General features: G+C 32.1%; 2 protein-coding genes across 2 annotated transcripts; both read right to left on the bottom strand.

Moving 5' to 3' along the window:
• Positions 1-286: 286 nt before the first annotated feature.
• On the bottom strand, positions 287-4,137 carry Trm7-32 (tRNA methyltransferase 7-32). The gene is made up of 5 exons (XM_033482343.2): positions 3,752-4,137; positions 3,194-3,263; positions 2,897-3,099; positions 2,413-2,807; positions 287-2,196 (listed from the first exon to the last, which is right to left on the bottom strand). The coding sequence occupies exons 1-5, from the start codon at positions 3,870-3,872 to the stop codon at positions 1,894-1,896; spliced, it is 1,092 nt and encodes a 363-aa protein (XP_033338234.1). The 5' UTR covers positions 3,873-4,137; the 3' UTR covers positions 287-1,893.
• A 2,010-nt stretch (positions 4,138-6,147) lies between these two features.
• On the bottom strand, positions 6,148-27,219 carry Nf1 (neurofibromin 1). Its single transcript, XM_033482324.2, has 25 exons — positions 27,019-27,219; positions 24,424-24,751; positions 24,126-24,344; positions 23,083-23,770; positions 22,666-22,936; positions 22,194-22,571; positions 21,935-22,121; positions 21,557-21,598; positions 21,353-21,426; positions 20,180-21,042; positions 19,568-19,869; positions 18,904-19,465; positions 18,163-18,711; positions 17,882-18,076; positions 15,707-17,798; positions 15,480-15,620; positions 15,140-15,398; positions 14,940-15,055; positions 14,683-14,799; positions 13,571-13,657; positions 13,278-13,480; positions 12,966-13,152; positions 12,568-12,830; positions 12,229-12,399; positions 6,148-11,793 (listed from the first exon to the last, which is right to left on the bottom strand). The coding sequence occupies exons 1-24, from the start codon at positions 27,076-27,078 to the stop codon at positions 12,312-12,314; spliced, it is 8,271 nt and encodes a 2,756-aa protein (XP_033338215.1). The 5' UTR covers positions 27,079-27,219; the 3' UTR covers positions 6,148-11,793; positions 12,229-12,311.
• Between the last annotated feature and the right edge of the window lie 347 nt (positions 27,220-27,566).

Genomic DNA, 27,566 nt, shown 5'->3' on the forward strand with positions numbered 1-27,566 from the left:
CTGACTACGCTAAATGACCGACCCCACATTTTGTATTTTAAAAATGCTAAAATTATAAAGACTCTCTTTCATAGGAAATAATTGAATAAATTTCTTAATCCAAGTGTGAAAAGTCTAAATAAAATCAGTTCTGTCATTCTTACAGAGCAACATACATTCGTTACTTTTAATGTTATAACTAGTACGTAACTGTGTGTTGTAATTAGAGGATGTGGTGACACTTGTAGTTTATGTTGCACTGGATATGGCCTTAGCTTTTATATCAAGCATGATAGAAAAATACAGCTTGAAAGAGTGCATATGTAATTTTACTTTTTCGAAAATTCATATTCGTATTTGTGATCGATGGTGGTATACTGTAGAAGAATCATAATCGCTTGCGATTTGAATGGTTTTCATCGAAAGATATCATCGTATGAAGACATCTCATTCGCCGATGGATTTACTTTTGGTCCGCAATAATTTGTTGACATGTGGTTAGTTATTTTGGCGTTATATATTAAGATGTTAGTAATTAAGTAAGATTTGTTGTGAGAATGAGAGCCATATCGAATTCTGTCTTTGTTCCGACTCCTTTTCGAGTCTCCAGTCACAGCAACCTCCACGTAGTGAGACTCCGGCAATCAATGTAATTTCCGATTTCCAATCAGTTATAAATCGAAAGAAACCTCGATCATTCTATAACAGATTCGAAATCGGTAATTACATCGAGCTAATGACTGTAAAGCAGGACTAGGGAAAAATAAATTTTTCAAGTAGTAAATAGACTGTAAACAATTTTATCTTCTTATGTAATACAGAATTTGGCAAATAAACTTTTTGTGAAATAGTAGTTATACATATGGAAATAGCATTTCAAATATATTTAACTACGTAATATCCATATGTAACTAATATTTCAAAAAGGGTATTTGTCCATTTATTATTCCGAAAATCTATTTTTCCTCAGCCTTGCTATGAAATAAATGGTTTAAATAAGTATAACGTTCCAAGCTGAGGAACAATACGAGAGAAATTACTGTAACGCCTTAATAACTAACCACTTTTGTTATAATTATAGATATTTAGATAGTTTACATCATGTAATCTCTTCTGAATTTTCAGCTACGAACTTCATCTTGATAATTTGACGAGTTGGAAAAATTTTACCAGATAGTATCTATTGTGTTGTTGCAAATGTAATTTCGATTTTGCAAATGTAGAAAACCTATATTACTTTTGCAACAACTTAATATCACAAACTTTGAATCTGTACAAACATTGCATGCAATGCTCTTGTTGCACTGTAAAGCTTATAAAATTAATCTTGTCAATTGCCATCTGCGAGACAAAATGTATAAAACTATTGCTATATGTATACCATCACTAATTTTATAATTAGTAGAAATAATTGCTCAATTCTACATAAAAATAATTACACCTTATATCGTATTTCTATGTATAGTACATGTTTCATAAATACAATTTCCATCTTTAAATGTTCGTGCCGTATACACTTATTTCCTCCAAATAATATTCAGCACCTGTAGTAGGAATGAAATATACAAGATATTCGCTGCTTGCTAATGTGTCCATTTTTCGTGAACTATCGGTAACGCTGAGCGCAACATGAAATGATAAGGGGGCTCTTAAAGCCCCTCCAAACTCAAACAGAAAAGCCCATAAGATGCAATGTCTGTACGAATCCTAAGTTTGCGCTATATTCATATAATAAAACTACGTATACAACACGAAACATGTAACGTTTCTTTTGCAAATCGCAATGAATAGCTCGGGATTGGTCCATTGTTTTTTCTAGAAGTCCAATCTTCGTCGCTGTTAACTTCACAGTCCCTATTTTTACGTTATCGTCGTAACAATATATTTACATAATTTAACAATATTAAATTTCTTTCATTCATCATCTTCACTTTTACTGTCTAATAATGATGCACACTCTGTAAGATCTAATGTATCTTTACTAGTTAATTCAACAGTATCCTGATGTGCTAATTTTTCATTTGTTTCTTTACGTTTTCGTTTCGCTTGCTCTTTGAAGTCTGAAATAGTCATTGAGTTTATATTGTCTATTACGACACTAACGTCAGCTTTCCTGAAATCTGTATCTCTGTTTTCTAATAAAGATAAGGCCTGTTCATACGGCGGTGCGATTGGTGTTTGTACTGGTTCGTGATACTTGTACTCCTTGCCTCCGTACTGCAATACATTATATAGATTTACAAAATTTATTATATCTAGGAAAAATTATATTTACATTATAAAAGGAGACCAAAAATGTTGCAAACCCTTGAAAGTGTTTTTGAAAATCACGCAAAATACTTTCATTAAGGAATAAATTTCTTCAAATGTCCTCAGCAATCACCCCTTTCAAGGGCTTACAACATTTTTGGAACACTCTGGTAGATATCTTACATTCAGCGGATAGCAGGTGTCGGAATCCGGTTGATTAAGGTCACCGCAAACGACAAACGGTACAACGACCCTATTGACTCCAATCAATTCATTAAAATCACATGATTTATGGGTCAGGAGTGGATTTAACATATTAGGTTTGTAACCTTCGGGGGGTGAATAATCTTTGCACACAACAAAAGCTTCTATGCTTGAATTCCTTGAACTACTAGGTTTTGTGCAATAAACATATGGAAAAAATATTTTTAACTGAGAATAAAGTAATGAAACACCTTTAGCTCTGAATATTTTTGCTACGAATGTGCCTCCTTTTCGTAGTATATGAGTTGTAATATTTAGGGCAGCCAGCAATAGTTGGGATTGAATATAAATATCCATGTCGTGAAGCCCTGTAACTGTAATTAATTGTTAAAATAGTGTTATCTTTTTATCCATTCATTTATGAATTTACTCTTTTTTCTTAAGCATTCATATCATAAGTTACCATCAGGTGCTCCATCACACACTACCAAGTCAGCTTGTTCATTATCAAAATGTGCAATAATTTGCTCTGCTGTAGTAACATTAGTAATATCTCCTTGCATTTGTATAACCCCTTCCAAGGATGCCATTGCTTGTAGGTCAACAGCAACAATTTTTGGAGCTGGTGTCGCATTTGCAGTTTCCAAAGCTTTCTTATAATTCTCACTGCACATGTAAAAATGCAAAATATGTCAATTGCGTTATAAAGAATTAAGTAAAATTTATATTGTACAGCAATTTTTAAATCTAATATACTCACTTTAATCTTCGCGACAACACCTGGCTCCAACTGCCCGGTGCTGCACACAAGTCTACTGCTTTATTCACCCCTATGAAAAAATCAGAAATCATTGTTCTTAAATTTATAAATACACTAGAGAAGAAAATTGTGACGATATCTTTTCAAACATAATAACTTTAAAAATTGGATCAATCTGCTTGTATTTTTTAAGATGTTAGAAGAACTGATCTGCTAGACAATGTTTTAAACAAATTTTGCAAAAGATGCAGTAGTTGGAATGACAAAAACAAGTGTAAAAGTTACGTTTTTCAACTTTTGTTACCTGAGCCAATAACAAAAATTTAAACAGTGCAATTATACATTTCAGAAACTTGCTTGTATATTGAAAATTTCATCAAAATCGATTAATAAAGAAACAAATTACAGTTATTAAAAGATGTAAAAATCTTCAGTTATTAACTATTTTCATAATCTTTAATTGTTTACAATCATAGGCAAGTTATTCTGTTTTAAAAGGTGTCGAATCTGTTTTGCTGTTTACTTTATTATATTGTTATTCTTGCATGTAATACAAACCATCTAATATGTGGCATTCATTATCTATTTGGAGTAATTTAAATGCACTTCTTGCCCTCCAACCCTCCTCCTTCGCTCGACGATAATATATATCACGTTTGTCTTTAGACGTTTTTCCCATCGCTAATTATATTGCACGTGGATAGTATTTATCTGTTTATCAACTTTGAAGGTAATGTGAGTGTGAGCAAGTGTGAATAAACGTGGTCATAGAGGCCAAACACAATGCACATAGCACAGTCAACAGTCGTCTCTCAATTCAAAAGCTTTTTCTTTCTCCAATTCAAGAATCAAGAACCTTTCCATCCTCACCATTCTTCTCTGCGCATCCACTTTTGCGCAGTTGTTTTAGAAAAAGAACGGGAGATTATCAAGAGATACAAAACGAACCTAGCGGTCTCTGTGTTGAATGTCCAACAGACGAGAAACGTAGGCTATCTCACTTTACCGTGCTTGCGATCTCACGCGGCGCGATATTTGACTTGTTCTTTTCGTCTCCCAGGATTCTCGACCATATTTGCCAGCGGATTTGTGTGTATGTTTTGAATGTATGGTTTGTAGGCAATATTTCAACAAGTTGAGCAGAATAAGGCCCAGCTAATTATTGCATTGACCTGAATGCTAGCGCTGGAGAATGAATGAAGTTGCAAGTGCAAAATGTCGCAAGTGAATAGTGTAAACTTCATATCCATTCGTTAGTTATTTTTGTTTAAACATTATATAGACGGAATCATTAGGGAAAGAAATTGTTACAATTATGAAACAGCTAGAAATCATTTTATCAATAAAATATGTTTGGTGTAACAATTCATCGACACATTCGTGGTTTAAAAGTTACTCTGTATCTCGAGTTCCGATAAAATAAAACCAAAATCGATCGATGAAAAAATATTTTGGACAACAACTTTTAAGAAGATACAATTTTTTTACGTGTGCAGTCTTAATTGATATTGTTTCCTACTATTTTATTCTTTTTCGATGGTATATATATTATTATTCCTTTATTATTCCTTCGTCCATAAATGTTTATAAGTGAGAAAATTATTTGCAAATAGAATAACATTTTCATACCACAAAAGCTGAAGCCTTTAGATAAAAACCATTACATATGATTTTATGTAAATAATTATTGAAGGCTTGGATACATAAGTGACAGATATTTTATACAAGAAAAGCAACAATTTTGCATAATCCATTCATAATATGCACCTTGCTATTATAAGCAAATATAATCATGATCATTATCAAACTTTCAATAACAGATAATAAAATCTATTGGTTTTGAAATGAAATGAAAAATTTCATCATTTCAATTTGAATTGAAATGAAAAAATTAATAACCGTTGGATGTACGTAAATTATTTTCCACATCAGATCAAATATTTAACGTGGGCGGTAAGAAACTGCACATTATACAATAATAAAATCCTAAACCTAAAGAGATCGAAGTTTCAATATTGTTAATTTATGTAACAAAAATTGAAGAATTTTAGTTCTAAAAGTCGTATTGTCAACGGGACAGCTTCTATAATATATATAAATTCTTTTTTTACAACCTTTACATAAAATTAAACAAAGTTTTAAATCGACTGTGAACAATCTTGTACAGTGTAATGTAAATGCATTTTAGCTTTAATGAGTTGTTACCATAAAAACATTTGTTCTACTTCTTACCATGTCTGCAAATATTTCAACAATGTTAGAGTTATTTTATATAATTTTAATGTAGGCAGTTACAAAACTTCATCAAAAAATACTCAATCGTCTGTCTAATATTAGGTCAATTAGTTTCCATCAAATATCCGTCAGAATGTAAAAGTCAAGCCACAATCACAAACTCAAAAATATTAATTGATAACTCACAGAATTAGCAATGTTTGCATACGGGTACGTTCTTGCCTCTTCTGACGCCTGATACACATAAGGGTACAGTCGAATAAACTTAGACGTGTATATATCAAAAAAGCAATCGTATAAGATTATTTACATTGTTTATCTGCAGAATATGATGCTAAAATTTATATTTAGAACGCTGGGTTCGTAATCAAAATTATTATATTCGTAAAAAATGTTCTCACATGTATAAAAACAGTAAACGAAAGTAATCTCGTTGTCGTGCACTGTTTACAACAACCTGAACTAGTACAGTAAATTCTTTCTAATTACTGCTCCGATTGTACACAAAAATGTACAATTTGTGAAGAGGAAATAAGATTATTCAAGCCTTGCGGCTCGATTTTATAGTTACCGATTGTCAACAACTATAAAAACGAAACACAAGGCTCGAATAATCGTATCTCCTCTTCCCAAATTGTCCATTTTTGTGCACAATATAAGCGTCAATTAGGGATAATTTACTGTATTTGTAATAATAACATATTGAAATGATTTACGCATTTAAGAGGTTATTCGTTCTTTTTTATTTTGTACAGGTGAAGTCTAAGAATGGTGTACATCGTTTTAAAACACTAAAAGACATTTAAATCTGTAACTTCATCCGCGTATTTCTATGTATTAAGAAATTATGAACTATGTATTAATGAAATTATAATGGTTGTTTAAAATTATAATTCCCTCGGGATTTTTTTTGCAATGAATGTTTAAAAATTCGTTGAAAATCGATATTATTTTCATTATAGGCTGCCATTTTATTTAAGCACATAAGATATAAAAACAAATCTAGAAAAGCCAAAAACCCTGTCTAACCCTGTCAATCATAAATAAACTCAAACCCTCTATTTCAGCTTATCTTTTGTTAAAAATATATAAGATTTTATACGTAATTATTCATTTTAAAGTTTGGATTTGTAACAATGTTATCGGTCAGAATTATTCTATTAGTTGTATGAATACGTTTATCGCATTGATAAACATATATATATCTTATTTTAAGTAAATACACTCTACTAGAATCCAAATAATCCATTTGCCCATTTTTATCGTAAAAATTAAACCGAATTTCAAAATTCTTAATATCAAATTATATTTGAATATCAAAATTTTTTTGAAAATTATGGATTAAGTTACAGATCAAACTGTCCTTTGGTGAACCTTAAAAAAAAAAGATTGCTGACCAAAAATTACCGACAAAGAAAACGAATATTCCCTTATCAAAATAATTCTCCCTGTACCTGAATTGTTGTTTTCTGTACTTACGTAACTCAAGACATTGTTTATAGAAACCTTCGTGACAGTCTGTATTAAATAACAGTGGAAACAGTAAACGAAACTTTGTTCGAACAAACGTAGGAGGTCAGCGCTGTACATAAGAAGCGATTATAATTATTTATGTACTAATAGTTGAATTGATGCGTAAGTTTCACAATGACTTCTGTTCAGGTGAAAGAAACGATCCCAGAAGGTTTACATCAATCCAATGTTACTTCCATGTTTATTATTATCATTAATTAGTATTTATCAATAACTAACGTTATTAGCTGCCTTATATGTATAACGCAGTCTAAAAACAATCTTTTAATACATATACCTTTGGTAAAAAACATCGACCACGTAATACGGCAGTTACTAATGAACGTCTATTTTATCGGTGAACGAGAACATGAAATTAGAAGGAACGGAAGTGTTATGAATTAGATTTCATAATCTCAAAATCTCATAGTTTCATTCAACGAAACGCTGAAGAGCTTTCATTTAAATAACACATTACATACACATTATATACATGGATAATAAATCATAAATTAGAAAGAAAGATACGAACTTAGGTCGCTTCAAAGGCAATGGTTATATGTACTCGATATATAAGATTTCCAAATAACAATTGTTAATTGTTGTTTAGGCTAATTTGAATGTAAATGATGAAAATAGAATATTTTAACCAGATCAGATTTGAAATATAGAGGAATAAAAACAGTTCTAAGTTCCAAGTGATCGGTACGATTATCTTGCGTCTCAGAAAATATCGAATTAGAATTTCAACGTAGAACAATTCTTGATAGTTTCACTAATATGTCAATGAAAAGTAACGGACAATGGAGTATCATTGTCGAAAATATACGTTTGGGAACATGTACACGGCGTATATCGTTGAATAACGTGTTAAAAATAACTCGAATCGTTTCCATGAGATCAACGAGGAACTCGGTGCCTCCGATTCAAAATATGAAAACATCAAGAATTATATTATCTCTGTTCAAGATATCTGTCGTTTTATATTTTGCAATTACCGCATAAAATAGATATAACACTTAAACATTTAACTAGATTAACAACGCTTTATTCGCAGCGCAAGTCGACTCGTGGTGCTTAAAAAATATCTAAGTACAAGCATTTAGGAGACTGTACATCTTAAATCAACATTTTACATGGACACTCGAATCTATTGAATTATCTTTCCTAATAGTAACATATATTCCTTTAGTTGAACTGTCGGAAACAATTTCATTATCGTAAAATCATTAGAACTCTTTGAAACATGATGTCCTATACGAATATTAATATAGTTTATCAAATATTTATGTATAGAGTGTTTCGTAACATACGATATATTCAGGAAATTAGTATTCGAAATTGGGGTTCTACGTCTTCAGGTAACTTAAAGTGTTTACATTCGGTATCAATCGTAAATTTTTAAGTTCAAACTGTGTATTAGATTGTGCAATACGTCCGTTCGCGGATCTCTGACACATAAGAAAAATAAGGAAAGTTACACGAATTCAAAGCGATAGTACAGATGAATTTTAAAATATGTTCTTATGGGGCGATTTCTATGCAACTTAGCTTAAATGAAAGTTGGAAGTGTCTACTTTAAGACAGGGTAGATTAGGCTGAAATTGTATAATAAATCCGTTCGCATCGACGACTGCGCGGTATCATATTTTCTTATAAGAAAGCGCGACCGGACTTGTTACACAACCTAATAAATATGGAACAACAATATTAGCTCATCTTGGATTGACACAATAGTTTCCTGTATATCGGATACTTTACGAAACATTCTGAATACAGAATTTTTATAAGTGTTAGGTCGTTCATGAGACGGGGTTCGAAACTTCTAAATTTTGCTTTACGAAACGATTGAAATGATCTAATCAAAAATTAGACGTGCGCGCGAAACCAAAAGATTCTTAATGTCAAATGTTATTTAAATGCGAACAAATCACGATGATTTCATCGCATTATCCGTTAAATGTCCGATCAACTGAAGATACCATCTGTATGTTGTATGTTATATGTATACTACCTACAAACGCATGAACGAATTCAATACAGATACCTCTATATTGCTGCAATTAAGCTACTATATTTACGCAATGCATATATCTTTCGCATTCGTAGCCATTGTTTTCGAATGGAAGAATCGAGGCTTCTGCCGGGGCCGATCGCAATTTATCTTTCTAATCACTAGTAATTAGAAATATCCCTTTGTGCCGTTGTACACTGCGGGGGAAAATAACGCATGGTCTCACTTTGTACTTCAATAAGTAGTAGACAATAGAATCATTGGTGTTTCGTTTTAGAGAACTCTAGAAATAATCGTCCGATAGCACGAGCGTCTCCAGACGAATCGACACATCAATGCACCGGACGCATTCTGGTCCAGAGCATCGTCGCATAATCAACCCCCTGACGCTTTTTTTGGAAGATCTGTAACGCAGAGTTTCCCTATGTTTTCAAACCGTTAATTCCAATAACAGCGACTCAATAACGCTTTAAATTAAACTACTACGGTTTCTAGAAAACTACCTTTACCTGTTAACCGAAGAGTACATAGCAGTTTGCATTCAAACTGTAACTTGATTACTGATAAGCCTAATCATATATCTGTAATAGGGTATGTTACATCGTTTTTGCGTGTAATGCAGTATAAATCAAGATTAGGATCCTTTGTTTACATATGCAATCACCCAGTTAACAGGTTGAAAAAAGATGAAACTAGACAGTGTTCGCAGTTTGCTAGAAATTCTTTAATAATTTTGTTTTAATCCAAGAAATTTGTGGAACAAACAGAAAGTTACAAGAAACATGTACATATTATGAAGTTATTCAAATCAGTGTGTATTTCATTTCTCCAAATAGGATAGATAGATAACAAAACAGCTATATATAAATTTTTTTGAAATGTTTGAAAACAACTTTTCCCAACTGATGTGAATATCACTGCAATTGTTAATAAGGTATTAGTCTTTCAGTGAACATATCTTGGAACAACATTTCATAAACAAATTAGTCACAGAGCGAATTTTCGTTGCAGGTGTCAATAAAGCAAAACATCATTTTTGATTTATGATACTTAACTTTCAGTCCACATACATACAATATACGCCAAGCGTAAGGGGTTGAACCTATACTATTATATAATAATTGTATTCGAGAGGCGAGTTTCATCCCTCTCGAAATTCTATTAAAGAGAAAACTCGATATTCTCAATAATCACGATTTCGCAGAACGCACACATACATCTTATCGTTTGTATTTTGTTTTTGTTCGTTTGTTCTTTTTTTCTAATAAAATTCAATTACATTCAAATAATAAATATAAAACTAAATAATAATACTTCGCAGGATACTGCCCTGCTCGGGAATTCTATTCTGAACAAATTACATTCTTTTTCTTCACATGATATATCTGAAAACACGAAAAGTTCGTGATTATTCGCGCGAATACATTCCTCTCGATATAATATATCTCTATGTTCGTAGAAAAATTCTGTTATGTATTTATGTAAGCATATTGAATGCTTTTTCGTCATAGTTCTCAGCGAATCCCTGGTGAAACACACATCGTTTCGATGCAACGAGTATTTCTCGCCTGTCACGTTATAATATTAACAACTACATTCTCTTTAATCGTCTGCCGCAATCAAGTCGAAGAAATAGAACCGAGTGTCTGTCGTAAGATACCATTCTCCTCTACTGTACATTGAAATGAAAAATAAACGCATTTAACCCTTTATAGCTGTACATGGAATAAGAATTCTCTGATAAACTATGTATATAATAATATTATTCTAACAACGTAGAGCTATGTTAAATCTGTTCAGAAAGAGAAACAGATTCGGTCTATGATATAAAAATATTTAGCTGTAAAGGGTTAGAAACATTTAGATAAACATCTCACCTCTGCCACGATACTACAAACTAGATTAACTGTTAAAATTATTTTATAATTTCTCGTTCAAATATCGTTGCGATGCAACAACGATGCAACAAAGGTCAACTGTTTGACACTTTATAATTTCTTCCACTTTAAATACAAATTACCTGTCAAGTCCAAAACGAATTTTCAAAGAATACGGGATTGTAGACTGTTGATACAAGGATATACGTTTAATTTGGAGCAAAATAAGCAATAGCAGACACGTACGGATACTACTGTAACTAAGCTCGAGTTTTTCAATCCATCTGTGTTATTTAACTGACAATAAAATAACATTATGTAAATGTCTTATTTTGAAGCTAACAATTACCTGTATACACTTTGTGCATATTTACATATCTACAAAACATTGTTAATCCTAGTCTGCTTAAGGTTTCAGCAAGTCTGTTCAAAATATATTTATTTAGAATTCAATAATATACTGTTTACATCCATTAAATTTAATAACTTTCTGATACAAAACTTAAATTCTGTGAACATTTTCTAACTTTTCCTTAAGCGTCCTAAGATTAAACGTGAATGTTTCGTTTGAATTCAAGTTATAAAAACAACGCAGGAAGTATTCGAGCTCACTGAATGCACTTACATAAATTTAAATTTCTACTAAGAATCAATTACGACTTTCATAAATATAGTAGTATCCGTGATAAAAGTAAAGTATAGGAGTTTCATCTCCAATGACATTGACCTTCACATGTGTTATCAAGGTTCGTGGTCTCCCAAATTTCATATTTATCATATCCATTCGTATTGTTTTACTTTTTTAACACATCTTCCGAGTTAAGGAAATAATGAAGAAAACAAGAATGCGTAATGTGTGTTGGATTCCATTCCAGTGGGTTCGTTAACATGAGGTGGACGGCATTGGATTAAACTGATTTGACATGTTGCAGCAATAACACGGAGCCAAAATGTTTGCGTTCCTTGAGAGAAAGTACATAGTAAAATTAGTACAGTAAAGCATTTTTTGATAATTTAAGGGTTTAGACATATTTTTCTAAATTTTACATTTCTAAATTTAAATTGGTTATTGCGAATCAGTTATAAAAATATGATTCAATCCATATTTATTATGAATACTGATAACTGAAAACTTACTCACACAAACAATGCAGTAATATAAAAAATATTATATGTAAAAGATTTAACATATTGAATGCTGAGTAACTTTTATATTTGTTAGGAAGTCTAATCTAATTATAAAATAAGATTGATTAAACGTTTAGCAATAAATTAGTTTTTATATCATTATTAAAATAATAACATTTTTCTAACAATTTATAATGTTTGATAATAAGTAAGCATGTATGTTTCGTATAACAAATAATTACATTATTAAATAATCCTTTTATACATACCTTAGTTGTCGTTGCAATTTCCAACCAACTTGCCCTTTTCGCCCATGTTTACAGTACTGTTTCTTAAATTCACACGCTAATTGCTAAGGTTGTGAACAGCCACTACTACAAGTGCTTCCTCCTTGGATCACAGAATCCCCAGAAATGTCTCCTCTGTTTTCAGTACTGCGACTAAAATTATTATTGTTAATATGTGTTATAATGCATGCACCGATTTTTTATTTACATAATTACATAATATATTACACAATATACATTACACAATATATAATATTGTGCAAAAACATCCGTACCAAATCTATTGAAATGGAAGTACTAAGTTACCAATAACTAACTTACTCTCTGTGAACGACGGTTATAGTGTTTCGAGAATTTTCATCCTTTCTTTCGGAAAATGTACGTGTACTGGTTCGATTAGACCATTGTTTCGAATTTTTGGTTTTCAACGAGCCTTCTGAAGCTTGTATATCCGTTCGTTTACTTTTCTCAGGTGGAACTTCGTTACTGTTTGATCCTTCAACTTCATCAACTGGTAGACACGTCTCTATCATTGCTTCTAAGCAATTCACGAATAACTGAGCACTTTTGGCTGTACAATTAGACTATAAAACATTGAACATTATTGGAAGATTATATACAAAAATGAAACAAAATTTTAAACAGTCATTCCAAATAAACTGAAGTGTAAATCTTAATATGCTCCGAATATAATGAAATAGTATATGATGTTTACTTACATTTGTATACGGACCAGCAAATCTCCATAGTCCTCCAAATCCACAACTTTGTAAATAATGTAGTTGTTGTTGGCTTGTATCTTCACATGCAATCATATTCTGTATAATTGCTTGCACAGAATTTAGTATGCCTTGATCGTGACAGGAAGACAAAACATTATTGATTTTTGCATCGAGCAGATTGTGACTGTAAAATTCAAAGTAACATGAGTAACGTTTACATTTATAGAATTACAACAATAAATATAGTTGTTATACGTGTAATTATATTAATTTACGATATTAAAAAGTTTTTGTAACATAAGAACTTACATTACAGGGAATACCTTTGGAAAAACTACAGAACCTTCTGCAAGGTATTCATAAAGAATTCGTTGCTCATTTTCTTCAGTTGAATTTTTCACCAAAGTAACCAGAACAGTTAAAACTAAAGTTTGTGTTGAAAAGTCCGTCAGCACTTCTGGATCGAGTAATACATTGTTTTCATTGCTGACACTTACTCTGGCACTTCGATTCTGTATGAATCATAAAAACTTGAATATAGTATTGATACTGATGAAGAAAAAAAGATTTTAAATGTTTATACACAAATACAATATTAATACCTTTGGTTCCGCTTCTTCAGTGGATTTTGTTTCCTTTGCAGTCGGTACCGAAAAGGATCGCTGCGTTTTAAATAAAATCCGCCCAGTCTAGTTAATGTTGCAGACATCATCAATTTCGTACAGATTGATGGAATGTGACACATACAAGTGACAAGTTTCATGGCGTTTTAAGCAACCCAGGTACAGGCAAGATAGGCATATGTAGATGCGAGCATTGAGACCATAAGTGAAAATAGAGGAACATACAAGAACACAAAACAATAAATAATATTAATAAATCGAAAAGTGATTCTTATTTATTAAAATATGCTAAATATATAGCAAATTAGTAAATATTGTTGCAAAGGAATTATGTAAAACTTTGAATAATAAACTTTACGATATCCTGAACTATCTGAACACTATAAAACGAATTATGTATTCCTGTCGCTAATGACCTCGTAGTCGATGCGACGTAAAACCCAAAATTAAAAAAAAACCTTTACGTCAATTATAATCTGGTTTCTTCATATACAAACTATATTTCCAAATGTGAACAGTTTTTAGTTTTTCTATGCCCAAATTTATAATATGTATATTACTAAATTTCTCTTGTTTTGTATTCAGTTCAAATATATCAAGTTCCTTGGTTTTGTTATTAATGAAAAGCTATTATTAAACGAATAACTAATTAAAAACGTTGTGTACATAGTAATGATAAAATAAATTTAATAATAAAATTTGTATTAAAATATTTGAATGTATAATTTTTAAAAATGTACATATGTACATAGATTCATTGAAAATCTAACAGTCTTCATTAAAAATCTTCATTAAAAATTTAACAGTCTAGGCAAAATACAATTTTACATCTGAGTATAGAAACTTATACAAAGAAAAATTTATAAACATAAAATTAATTGATATAATTGATGAATAAAATTAATAGAATTAATTGATTGTTTGAATAAAAAAAAATATTAAATGTAAATGGAACAGAGTACATAGGGTACAACCTATTTTTTATTTATGTGATAAAAATTTAATATAAGCAGTTAATCATTAAAATTAATATAATATTGTTCATATGTGTAATATTTAATACGTTGATAGTTAATTAAAATATTACATACCTGATGCGTTGAATACTGTTTTTGTTGCCTAGCCTGAGTGAGTGCGGACTGATCCAATAAATCCCACGATTTTTGACGGCGATTCGTAGGATTACTAGTTGTTGCATTTGATGTATCCTGTACATGAAGATGTAATTTATAAAACATATTTACATAGTATTTAAATATTAAAAATTTAAATATTCTAAGTTGTGGATATATCACCATTACATCAAACTGTAATATATTAAACAAGTAGAATTACAAAACCTACTCACTGCATTATGAGGAAGCAAGTTATCAATACAGTCTGTACTACCCGATTCTGCATTTTTTGTAATCGAATGTCTAATATGGCATCTACTTCTCACTTCTTCCGATACTGATACCAAAGCTGATTACGTAAGAATATATTAATTATTACCTTTCAATATACAAGAAAACAAGTATTTAAAGATGAGATGAAAAAGAGCTTTACCAGCTAAATAAGCTACGCTTTCCGGTGTTACTTCAAATTTGTCCCTTCTGAATGGTTTCGCTACAATACCTAACAACATAGTGAGCACTCTGGCTGTTCTGGTTACAGTCGTTGGAGTAGGATGTCTATATCCCTTCAAAAGATGTCCAACTAATGCAAAATGGAAGTTAGACTTGAATGATAGTCCTACAGCCTGATCCAACTGTTTGAAATGCCATTCTAAAGGTTCACGAGTAGACATCATAACATGTTCCAGAGTCTAAAATAAATAATACATGTTTTTGATATAATAACTAAATACATTAAACACTATACAAATAACAAATATATAAGCAATTACCTTGTCATCAAAACTTCCTTGAGATTCTAAAGTATGCAAGTTTTGTTCAAGAAGTGCTAAGCCGCATGCATATAAGGATGCTTCATCCAATTGAAGAACCGATGTTGCTACCCAAAATAAAGACCGATGTATTGGAGATTCCTGAAGAGTATTAGAAATATTAACTGAAATTATGTTTGACGATATCTCAACGGTATGTATACAAGGAGATGTAAGTTATAACTTACTGATCTCAGTAGCGGCTGTAACCGAGTGAGGCACATAATAATTGCTTCGAGCAAAGTGATATCACTAAAATTTTCCAATGCCTTTACCAGTATCCTTAGTAACTGTTTCATATCTTGATCATTAATACTTTTACTGATGCATCCGAAAACGATCAGAGCTCTTGGTTGAAGAGCCGGATTGTAGCAAAATGCGAAATTTCTTGCCAAGGAAGTCCAGGTTTTCAACCAATCACATTGTGGAATGTCTCGCATACAAGCCTCCATTATTTCAAGGAGAGCATCCGTGATAATTTCTAAGCTAGTTAATGAGAGTCTCTCTTTTTCGTGTGTGCCTGTAATACTACGCTCAGTGCTGGCCCATTTCTCGCTCGACTGTTTATAACTAGATTTAAATGCTGTACCCGCAGCTGATTTTACTTTACTTATACCAAAAAGTAAATAGAACTTTGGAAGAGAAAATTCATCTAAACTCATTCGCAATATTCTGTAAGTGTCCTCTGAAAAAGAAGGAGAACTACAGGTGCAAAGCGAGTGGATACTGTTGATGACCAATCCATGGGTAGATGCTCGCATACTCAAACTTCCGGAACAGACGAGGAACGTTACTGTGTGAAACAAGTAGGGCAGATGTTTCCCCACATCCAGGCAGTTATTAAAAGACAACATCAGTAAATATCTCGCTAGAATAGCAATATCATTCCATCCTGTATGCTGTTCTAGTAATTGTGTTGGAGAAGTACAGGTTTTGTCCACAACTCGACAGAGTCTTCCTATTACTTTCTTTGCGACCAACTGAACATTTCCAGATGCCAAAGCTACTGCTGTATCTGCCATTATTTCAACTGTTGGAGATCCAAGTTCGTTGGCACTACGTTGAATAAAATTGTCGAGTACTGTATCTATTAAATCCGGCAATCTTCCAATCGTGCTCCATATCTTGGCTTGTATACTTGGATACATTTCCACTTCCTCGATGGTCAACGTAATTAATTTTTCTAAAATTTCTGTCACTTGCTTCTGACGTTTTCCTCCTCCGTCATTCGGTTTGTAAAATCGCACAAGGTTATTCAACCATGGAGTCATATATTCTAAACATAAATGTTTTAATTCGATGCTCGATAATCGGAATCCTTGTATGCATTCTTCTAGAAATTCCAGAGTCAAGTGTGGATCTTTGGAGGCTAATGTTTCACTGAGATGTTTTATGAATATTGTATTATTCGATGGTATGCAGAGTCCAGATGTTTCCAACAGTTGTCCTTCTATTTTCAAGTCAAATGTTGCAGTTAAAGCGCATAATTGATTATATGCTGCTGTTCTCAGATTTGGATCCGAGCTACCGAGATTTAATAAAGCCATGTTTAATAATGTGCCGGGTACATGTTTAGGTCGAATCTTTGGGTGAACCGATACAGACTCTGGCTGTGACAGTTCCCATCGATTTCTTATATGAATTATAGCCTGAACGATGCTATCGCGATCGTTGTGAATGAAAGATAATGGGCCTGTTTCGTTTGAGATGGTTAATGTGAATTGATTGTCGTCTAGTAAACAAACCTTTTCAATTTCTGACGCGTAATAAACATCATTTAAAAGAACGGAATGCGATAGTACTTTGCATCGCTCCGCCGACGTAATTTGTATAGCAGTTGGTCCAACTTTCACGGATACCTTAGTTTCCTTGTGAGAAAGTTTCAAGGCGCTGTTGAAAACCTTCAAATCTTCGTCCAAAGAGAGCGTAGCACCAGGCAGTTTTTGTTGGTCAATGTCAATCACATCGTTCAAACGATTCGGTCCATCAAGAAAAATTACTTTTTTGTTGTTTTTTAAGGGCGCCAAAATTCTGTCATGGAACTTCGTGTATTCCCTTACCCAGCTATTGCAATTGTAAATATATGCAGCGTGAATTTTCTCGTAGGCGGTTTTAGGCAATATATATAACCATTTTTGTAGAAAGTCAGTTCTAAACCGATTGTCTGAACACGTATGTGTGAAGTCGACAACCAATTCGTACGGAGCATGCCAAAATGGTTTTAATGTGAGAATGACGTGATATATCAGCAACTCATCGTGTGTATCACCAAGACAGGTTCTACAAAAATATAAAATTAAAATTAAAATTTACAACTTAGACCAGAAGTTAAAAAATAATAAGTTAAAGATCAAAGTACACACTTATAACGTCTAGCAATGTAATAAAATATAGGGTATCCTTGTTTACTGGTTCCCGCTTGATAGAAGATATTTAAATTCTTGATACTCTTAAATTCTTCCTTTTCATGTACATTATGTTTCACCATAATTTCTTCGAAATTAGTTGAAGACATATCAATACTTGACCACCGAGCGTAAGATGAAGAAAATACTAAACTATTGAAATGAAATTAATGTGTGTTTTAGGGATTGATATTTTTAATTATAATATATAATAACTTAAATATATTTGTATGACTTACTGTGAATCTACCGGTTTGTGTTCGGGAGGACCAAGATACGCCAGCAGCGTAGCCATTTTATCAAAAGGTCTTCTGCCTACCGCCTTATGATCGCGGCTGCTGCTAAGGTAATCACCGATTCTTTCTTGATGATTCCAAAGCAATCTGTGTAGTGCTAGCACATTGGCATCTGACACAAATGACATTGGATGACTGGCCTGATCTACCGTTTCACAATCAGACGCTATTTGTATGAAAAATCTTCTTCCAATTTCAAAATGCGCCCGCAAAAAATCATTGAAGGGTAACATGTGTTGTTCTTTACTGAACTCAACATGATTCGCAATATTTTGAAGTATTTTAGACATTAACATGAGACCTCTTTTCACTTGAGAAGGTACAGGTTTGTTCACAATACCCATTTCTTGAGGTGATACGATAGCCGGATTGATGAAACGCAAAAATATTACTGTTCCTACTGCGCCAATGTTGTTCTGAGGACATTGTGGAAATCTTTTGCTAAGTACTTGATATAGGCAATGACACATAGATCGCAGTTGTGGCGGAAACCTGAAAAAATAATTACAAATGGTATAACAAACAGCGCCATAAAATAAAATAACATAAAATTAATAATGTAATACTTTTATTAAATAAATAATAAAAAATAAAATATTTTATTAAGTAAATTTTGTTCATATAGCACATAGTGTTAAGTGACTCATTTCGTATATTTTAATTTTGAATGTTTTAATAATATACCGATCGGCTGAAGATACTATAGCATCAAATACTTTTTGGGTCAATGCTATCAAATTGCGTCCATTTTGTTCTATGTCTTCGTTGGTGTCCATTCTTGCGCTATCAACTTCAAAACCAGTTGTCGTGTCATCCAATAGCGGTGTTATTAATGGTTCCAATAAATTTTGTAAATAACTTGCACCATAAATTTTGAAACAAAATGCCATAATTTTGCTTCCAAGACTATTTCCTCGAAATAAAGTTTGCATGCAATCAGAGACTTCCACCTCACGGTAGAACATATTCCATAAGAGTGGTGATAATAAGTGTTTTGCATCGAACAATGTCACAAAAACTCGAGCTAGCTCATCCATTTGATTTGTTGTTACAACATTAGCTAGAGCCATCGCGATAGGCAATTCTCCTTTGTCGCTAATCATTGTTACGAGTTGAACCAATTGCTCAAATCTATCGGCTAATACTGTCTCTGCTAGTGTATCAAATTCTGTTCCTTGTTGAAGAATTTTAGTGAGAACTTCCATAAATGCTGCTCGCGTTTGTAAATCAGGATTATAACCCAAACCTATAATTATTAAGACATTTAAAAACACAAAGAATAAAGAATACAACATAAATAAAAAATACATTTTTAAATGAATCCATTAGGTCATATAATTTCACTTACTTAATGAATGCATCAAACCGCTATCAATGTTTGCACTGAGAAGATTACTCATTGCTTGTATGGTAGCATTTCGTAGTGTAGACAATTTACCGCTAGACAAACGTGGCTGCTGAGACGCGAGTTCCTTTTCTTCTGCAGCGGCTTCGTTGCAGTCATTTAACAAGTTCATGAAGAGTGTAAAATATTTTAAAAATAATTGAGATTTTGCTTCCATCAAATCACCACGGTCCGATTCTTCAGGTTGCAAAGGAAGACCTCGTAATAATGCCCCCACTGCTTCCATACAAGCTTGATCCAAATCCCTAACAAATAAAACAAAAATATTTGAAAAATTTCATAAGGTATAATCTAATTAAGGCACTCGTCTATCATATATTTTTACAATTTTATTAATTAATTAGATTATCTTGAATTATCTTAGCTCATTAAAGTTTTAAATTACACATGAAAACCAAGAAGCTAAGTACTGTGCATTAAAAAATACACTCCAACTGATAAGATATCATAGTGAATATGATAACCGTTCAATGACTTATGAGCGATAGTATAGCTCATATTGTTTATATTCTATTGTATAGATTTATATAATTACTAACATAAAAGATGGTTTACCTGGTGAAAACAGTTATGTCTGCACTAGTTGATGGAGTAATTTGATGCGTAGCACCCATCACCCAATCGGTTAAATATTCCACGAGTTTATTTCGGAACTTCATTTCTTGTCGAAATGCTAAATCATCCCGCCGTTTCATCATTGCTTCGACAAGCTGGCATAATTTAGTTTTAATGTGAATAGAATGAACGGTCATGTCCAAATGTCGAACATATCTGACTATTGCTAACATCATTCCTTCTATACTCGTCATTCCAAGATATTCAGAAGGCTGTTCTGTCTTTGAGTCCAGTATATTTTTCATGATAAATATTATATGTTCAATGAATTGAGTGTTAACATCTTCTACTACAATTTGTCCAGCCTGGTTAAAGAATTTCTCAACTATGCTTTTGATCTGATCGAAAAGTATTGGATATAGTGCAGGACTCATTTCATGACCAACTAATTCCTTAACGTGGTTCTGAATTTGGTTTCCAAATTTTTCGTTATTACAAATCAATAGACGCAACAAATTAAAAACAAACTGCGTGCAATATTGAACTTCTTGACTTGGATTTGATAAACAATGCTCCTGCTTTGACGAACATTTTTTTAAATCAGGATTTGGTAGCATGCCTGATAATGGTTTATTTGAAGACCGTTTCTGCAAACACACTCCACCTAAAGCGCATAGAACTCCCGTCATATTTGCCCACTCATTAATTTGATCCTCTAATTCATGTTCCGAATTTTGATGCGATGCTCTACGTTTTCCTGTACTTCGGTGGTACTCCATTTGACCATCCTCGATTTTAAATTTGGGATAATTCACCAGTTGCCGAGAAGTTATTTCCCAGTTTCTAAATGTTTCTTCCCAAGCCTAAATATAAAGAAAAGATGTGTTTACATCACTTTCTATTCATAAATATTAAGTAATTACTAGACTGTGGGAGTATATGTAAATATAAATTTTTGCAAATAAATGAAAAATATTTAAAATTAGATAACAATCAATTTCATTATGAACAATGTCAGTATGTCGAAAATATATTGAATCTATGTTAAATACTATTAAGTTTATACTAATTACTTTTTAAAGATTTTTCTACAATGTCTGTACTTCAAATTCTACAGTTTAGTAATTACAGTAGCAATATAAACGTAAAGTATAAATTATTACATATACATACAGGTTGTACACCATTCACACAATGTTCTATCTTCCTCAATAAGGCCATAATTCTTTTTTGTAAAGCAGCGCGTCCTAAAATATATTTCTGTATATTATTATTCATTACTAATAAAATAACTAGATATAAATCATTACAACTGAACTAATTTAAAGAATATAAATAATAATGTATTCTCAATCGTATCTTTTGAATAATACGTACCCTGATTATGATCGTGATAACATATTTCACTTTCCCCGCTGGCTGTTATGGTAACAAGGTCTTTAATACTCTACTGCAGCCGTATAAGGATTATACTAATCAAAATACAAAGTGAATTCAAAAATTCATGAATGAATGTTTGAATTCGGGTAAAAATATTTGCATTAGAAACTCGAACCGAAACTGATTTTTGTTGAATCTCCATTTCTTTATACAATATGTTGAACTATTTCAAATGTACAAGTTTAAGAGTAAAAGAAGCTATTACCAATTTAGTTTCCATTTTTCGATTCGAGTTCCGATTTTTAATCTAAAACATATGATAATTTATGTTCCTAACTAAATCAAAGCATCGGTACATAAAAAGTTAAAACTTACCAGTGATTAACGCAGTAGAAGCTTGTGCCAATTCAAGATATAAATGATAGTTAGGAAGTAAACAAGTTACGGCTACTTCATCACTACCGCATCGTATTTCTGCTTCTTCACACAACAACGCAAAACAAGACATTGATACTAAAACCGCTTCCATATTTATACTCCACAAGTACAAGAAAAGTACCACCTGAAAATGCAGAGGTAATTAATATATACTGCAGTACGACATACATTTAAATATGTTCTGATTTAAACAAACCTCCATTTTAATGTGTGCCTGCTTACAGATAGCAATCTGACTACCCACATTTGCATAATCCTTATGCTGTGCTAGAAAAGCGTTTCTACAAATCAATATTTCCCTAAGCCATTTTAGTATACAGGTGTAATTAACAATATGATGTTGAATTAACTTTTGAGAAATGGAGAACAGAACTTGTGAACTAACATCCCAAAATGTATTGATCGGAGCTTCCGGATTCCACGCTTTTATCTTATCTGGATGATGTAATACTAATAACGCTTCCATTGCTTCGTATGCTATATCTGACATTGTCGGTTGATGAACCAAAGAAACTAAACCGTTAATTAATTCTAATGTGGAGCTTTGTATTTCATGACCAGCTTTCCCTTGATTCTGTAAAGGAAAGCAGAGCTTGCATAATACATGTAAAACTAAGTAATGTTTAGTTCATAAACTCCTCGCAAATCAGCTTGTATAAAATACTTACATTTAGCAATAACATGGGGTCGGCATGAATAAGTTTCACCATCCATAATAATAAATTTCTGTAACTGGATATTTCTTCTCCACGGTCTCTATACTTATTCTGTTCTTTACCTTTGAGTGTGAAGCTTTGAATCACTCGCAATGGTGTGTGTGATATGTAACTCTGTGTCACTTTGCTTAAAATATCGGTAAACATATTCCTAAGTTCTGTACTGCGCGAATACAGAAGATCTATTTGAGGCCACCACGGCAGTCTTGGTTGAGTTACAATTCTAAAACAACAGATGCATTCAAATTTTTAATCAGAAGCTAATAAAAATTAAACATCTAAAAGATTTTAAAAACAAATATTAATGTAAAATCTGTAAGATAATTCAAAAATTATAATTTGATTTTATTATAATAACTTTTTCCTTACTTGTATAATGAGCTAACCAAGACAAATTGGTATGTTGATGGAGAACTCAGGTTCAAGCAGACTTTAAGTACTTCGTTGTTGTGAGGTTTAATGCGAAAACAGCTAACAAAACAGTCTATCATTAGGTCGATGTCTTGGGCAACGTAGCTTTGGCCACGAGAGAATAGCTTTCCCGGACTAAAAAGTAGTGCCATTAAATCATTAATTACATGTTGAACAAGCGTGAAGATGACGTTCTTCGAATCTAGATTGTTTATGTATGTTGACGCTTTACAAAGTTTAATACAGGTGACTGCTGCAGCTTCTACTATTTGTCTGCTAGAGCTACCATGCATTCCTAGACCCCTTTTAACCATTTCAATAAATTGCTTTTTTTTCATATGTTTTGCCACACAAGGAGCACCAGAATCAGCATTAACTATTTCCTCTAAAACTTTTGGTGAAAGTATCAGAAGCATAATTTGTAGAGGCCAAACGGCTGCAGCTCTTCCTTTTTTATTGTCTGCAAATGTGTCAAGAATGTCAAACAATTCTTCACATGCTTTTCCAAGATCTTCAGTAGGCTTTTTTTGAATATCAGCAAATTCATGTGGATAAGTATCCATCCAGTTCCAAATTGCTTTTTCCAATGAATTCATAAGAACAATGTGCGCTGATTTTTTCAGTTGCTTAAATTTTTTAATAGTTTCTGCAATAATAAAGGATTTGAAAACAGTAAATAGACTATGTGATATTACTGATAAGAGAAATAAAGATTGAATACATTTATAAAGCAAATATTAATTCGACTTGCTAAGCTTTTGAATGATGAAAAATAATAAGTAATTAGATAAGTGTAAGTTGTTCTTTTATTATGAATATTGAAATAGTTAACAACATAAACAAGTTTTAACCATAAAAAATAGCAAATAAGAAATAATTAATTAATATAAAATAGAATTTGTTAATTAGTTATGTCTTATTCATACCATTATTGTACTAGTACCACATTTTAATATTTTTATAAATACTCATTTTAATATTTTTAAAAGAGATGAACTTACCATTTAATAGTTTTATTAGTCTATGAACATCCACATTAATATGTTGAATTAGTTCAATATCACTGTAATCAACATTTTCATCGCCACATTTTGCTAATTCTTGAAGTCTAGCTGATATTCTGTTAAACACAGCATTGAAAAAGTTTAAGCTCAATGCAAACAATACTTTGCTTGCCAAATTTTTTAAATGAGTATTTTGAGCACTATCATTTGGAATATCTGCAAGTAGTAAAATTATTATGATCTTCAATTTTATACCAATGCAAAATTAGAGCAACTATATCTAAAACTTTTGTACCTATAAATTGGCATATTTCTCTAAGCAGAAACTTTACATTCATAGCTTCGTCAAATTTAACTGTATCTTTTGGTTGATTTGCAAGACACTTTTCCAAAGTGTCCAAAACAATGATAATAGATTCATAGCAATGCCGATCTTGGTCAGAACTGTGGAAAATGCGTTGACTTCCAGGACATGGTACCATTTCAGTAACATTTTGGAGTATCTTAGTCAGACTGGATATTACAAGAGAGAAACGGTAGCGAGAAATTTGTACCAGGCATTTTTTGTTTCTTTCTTCGTTCATACGAGAGTGTGTGGTTTGTGGGCCACTGCGACACGGCAACTATGTATAAAAGAATTATTATCTAATTAACTATTATTTCTGAATACACACAATGTTGAATATTCAATTAAATTCGATCATACAATTGTTAAAACTTAGATTAATATTTTAATAAAATCCTCTGTGCGATAAGATCCTTTAATATTAATATTAAATTTCATATTTTAAATTACTTCTAAAATAATTTGAATGAATTGCATAATAGAATTTACATAAAGGTAACAATATTTATTCTTAGATATTTAAAATTGTTATAATATGAATCAAATAAAAATTTTTATTAAATTTTTTAAACATTTTGAATAAACTTGTCAGTATAATGTATCAAACATAAATATAAAATGTACAACTGTGGTTTTAAAACATGTTTTTATTACTAAATTTTCGAGTTTTTACATTTTACATTTTTCTTTTCATGCGTATATATAATCGATTAATTTACAACCTTTCGAATATAAAAAGATTAGGTAAGAATTGAATTACAAAAACGTAATTTCTAATTCTTTATTGTCATTTATAGAGAAAGTGATCATTTGAAGAACTAATATTATTTATAATAAAACATTATCGAGATTCATATACATTGAATTTACGTGCTTGTATGTATTAACCAATCGAAGACACTGTTGCAGTGACATATGCCATTCATAGAAAACTCAAATGTTACATGCATATTCGTGTAATTGGATTTGTCTTCTCGGTATTTAAATGCATCGAGGTGTATCATGGATTCGAACTATTCTACATATGTATGTAAGCTGGGTGCAATTTTCATTCACTTATCCATGACACAACGGAAGCGCTGTTATATCGATATAGAAAGATTGTGGAATAGGGAAGAAAATTATAGAGGATATTGCAATAATTTCTGACTTTTTTCTTTAAATAATTTTATATTCAAAAAGTTGGCAGAATTCTTTTGTTAAAAAAAAGATATTAATATTATTCAAATTGAATTAATGTTTTATGCGATGATTTAATTAATATGGAATATAATATATTTAAAAATCTTTTCAATTAAATTAATTAAAGTCTTCCGGAATTTCTAAATAGATTTGAAGCGTATAAAACGTCAATTTTGAAAATCTCATGTTCTTATTATAACTGTATAAGTTATTAATTTTTAATTATTTACGTTAAATTTTCTAAATAATGCTTGAATTTTGAAACACCTTGTATACACCTTAACTGAATAGCTGACAGGGAGAAGGGGCGAAGGTCAAACCGTAGACTCCAAGGCGTGTAGAGGGAGGAGACCGCGAGAAAGCATCTTCCCATGAATGAACGAATCAATCAACGAACAAACGAAGGACGGTCTGAACGGTACAGACAGTCATGAGGACAATGATACCAACTATTAATGACTACACCAGTAAATACAAAGATAAATTGCGTACATTACATGTCATTTTAATACGAAATTTATAAGAAAAATAGAAAATTATCACAATATATTATCATTTATAAACTACAATTTATAAATTACGGACTGACTTCTCGCCATTGATTAAAGTAAAAAATAATTTAATAAAACCTAAATGGGAATAACACATGCAAATATAAATACGTTTTTTTCTTAATTGATAAAATTAAAAAATGATTAAATAAAGAATGAATTGGAATAATTTTAACGAAGCTATCAAATAATTAAATAAAAGCCAATCGAGAACAACAAAAGGATTCGATAAAAGTAATGAATCGAATGTAATATGTAGATTTCATTTGAAATTGCAGTATTTGATGCTTATAAAATTTTCCTCGACGTATGTATGTCCTCTCGATCCTTAATTTCTCACTGTTCACCATGAACACCTATTAATAGAAACTGTTTTACACTTGTCCCACGGTCCTAGTACATGAATGATGTCAATCGCACAAAATCATGCTTTCTTATAAAACTTTATGTAAGCTGTAAGCACAATCGAAGTGATCGCTGTCGGCCTTTCCGATTGTGTACAGAACACAGTAGCATTATTTCGATACAATGTACCTTGAACACGAACGGGAAGAAAACGATGTAAATAATAACAAAAGGGGGCATGGCAGGAATGATAGAGGAGGCGAGGTAGTAGAGACAAAAGAAAGGAACAAGAAGTGTAGGTAAGGTGAAGAAAGAGAAACAGAGGAAGAGTGAGTGAAGGAGCGAGAGAAAGCACCGGAAGAGGGTAGGTAAGAAAAAGAGAGGTGACTGCTAGAAGAGGGAAGGCGGATAGAACAGGAAAAGAAAGCTAAACAGATTTGTAGATCGAGTCACAGCTGGGATGTACCTGTTCCTCGAAACGTGTGATCAGCAAATTCGCCCATTCTTCCGGCTTTTGCGTGCCCATCGCCGTCCGAGGTTCAGTGACGAGCCGTCATCACGTACGACGATTCACCAATTCGCTACGAACATTCGACATCGGTATGTCGCCATTTACGAACGTCGACTGCCAGCCGAGAGAGCGCCGCAACCGCAACGGCTCGTTCTTTCTCTCCCGTTGGGGAGGGGCGCTGTGACAGAGCCCTCAAGAATTACAGCGGGGTCTGAGGCGAAGATCCTCAATAGGTAGAACCGATACCGACCGAAGCTACTCGATATCTACATACACCAGATTTTCTGTCCATGGTTCTGAATTACCGTCTCCATAGAAAATGCCACGATGCGATCACAGACGAGGTATAGAATAGATTACTCATGCAATGTATTTTCATGGCCCGAATTCCTGAGGCTCTAGAGCCCCATTACCATTTCTATGCCGTGCTCATCGTTACCGATAGTCCACGAATTTAGGCACGTTAACAAGAAGCGAATATCCTATATATTTCATTTCTACTA

This window comes from Megalopta genalis, chromosome 3, assembly GCF_051020955.1.
Source record: "Megalopta genalis isolate 19385.01 chromosome 3, iyMegGena1_principal, whole genome shotgun sequence".
Lineage (NCBI taxonomy): Eukaryota > Metazoa > Arthropoda > Insecta > Hymenoptera > Halictidae > Megalopta > Megalopta genalis.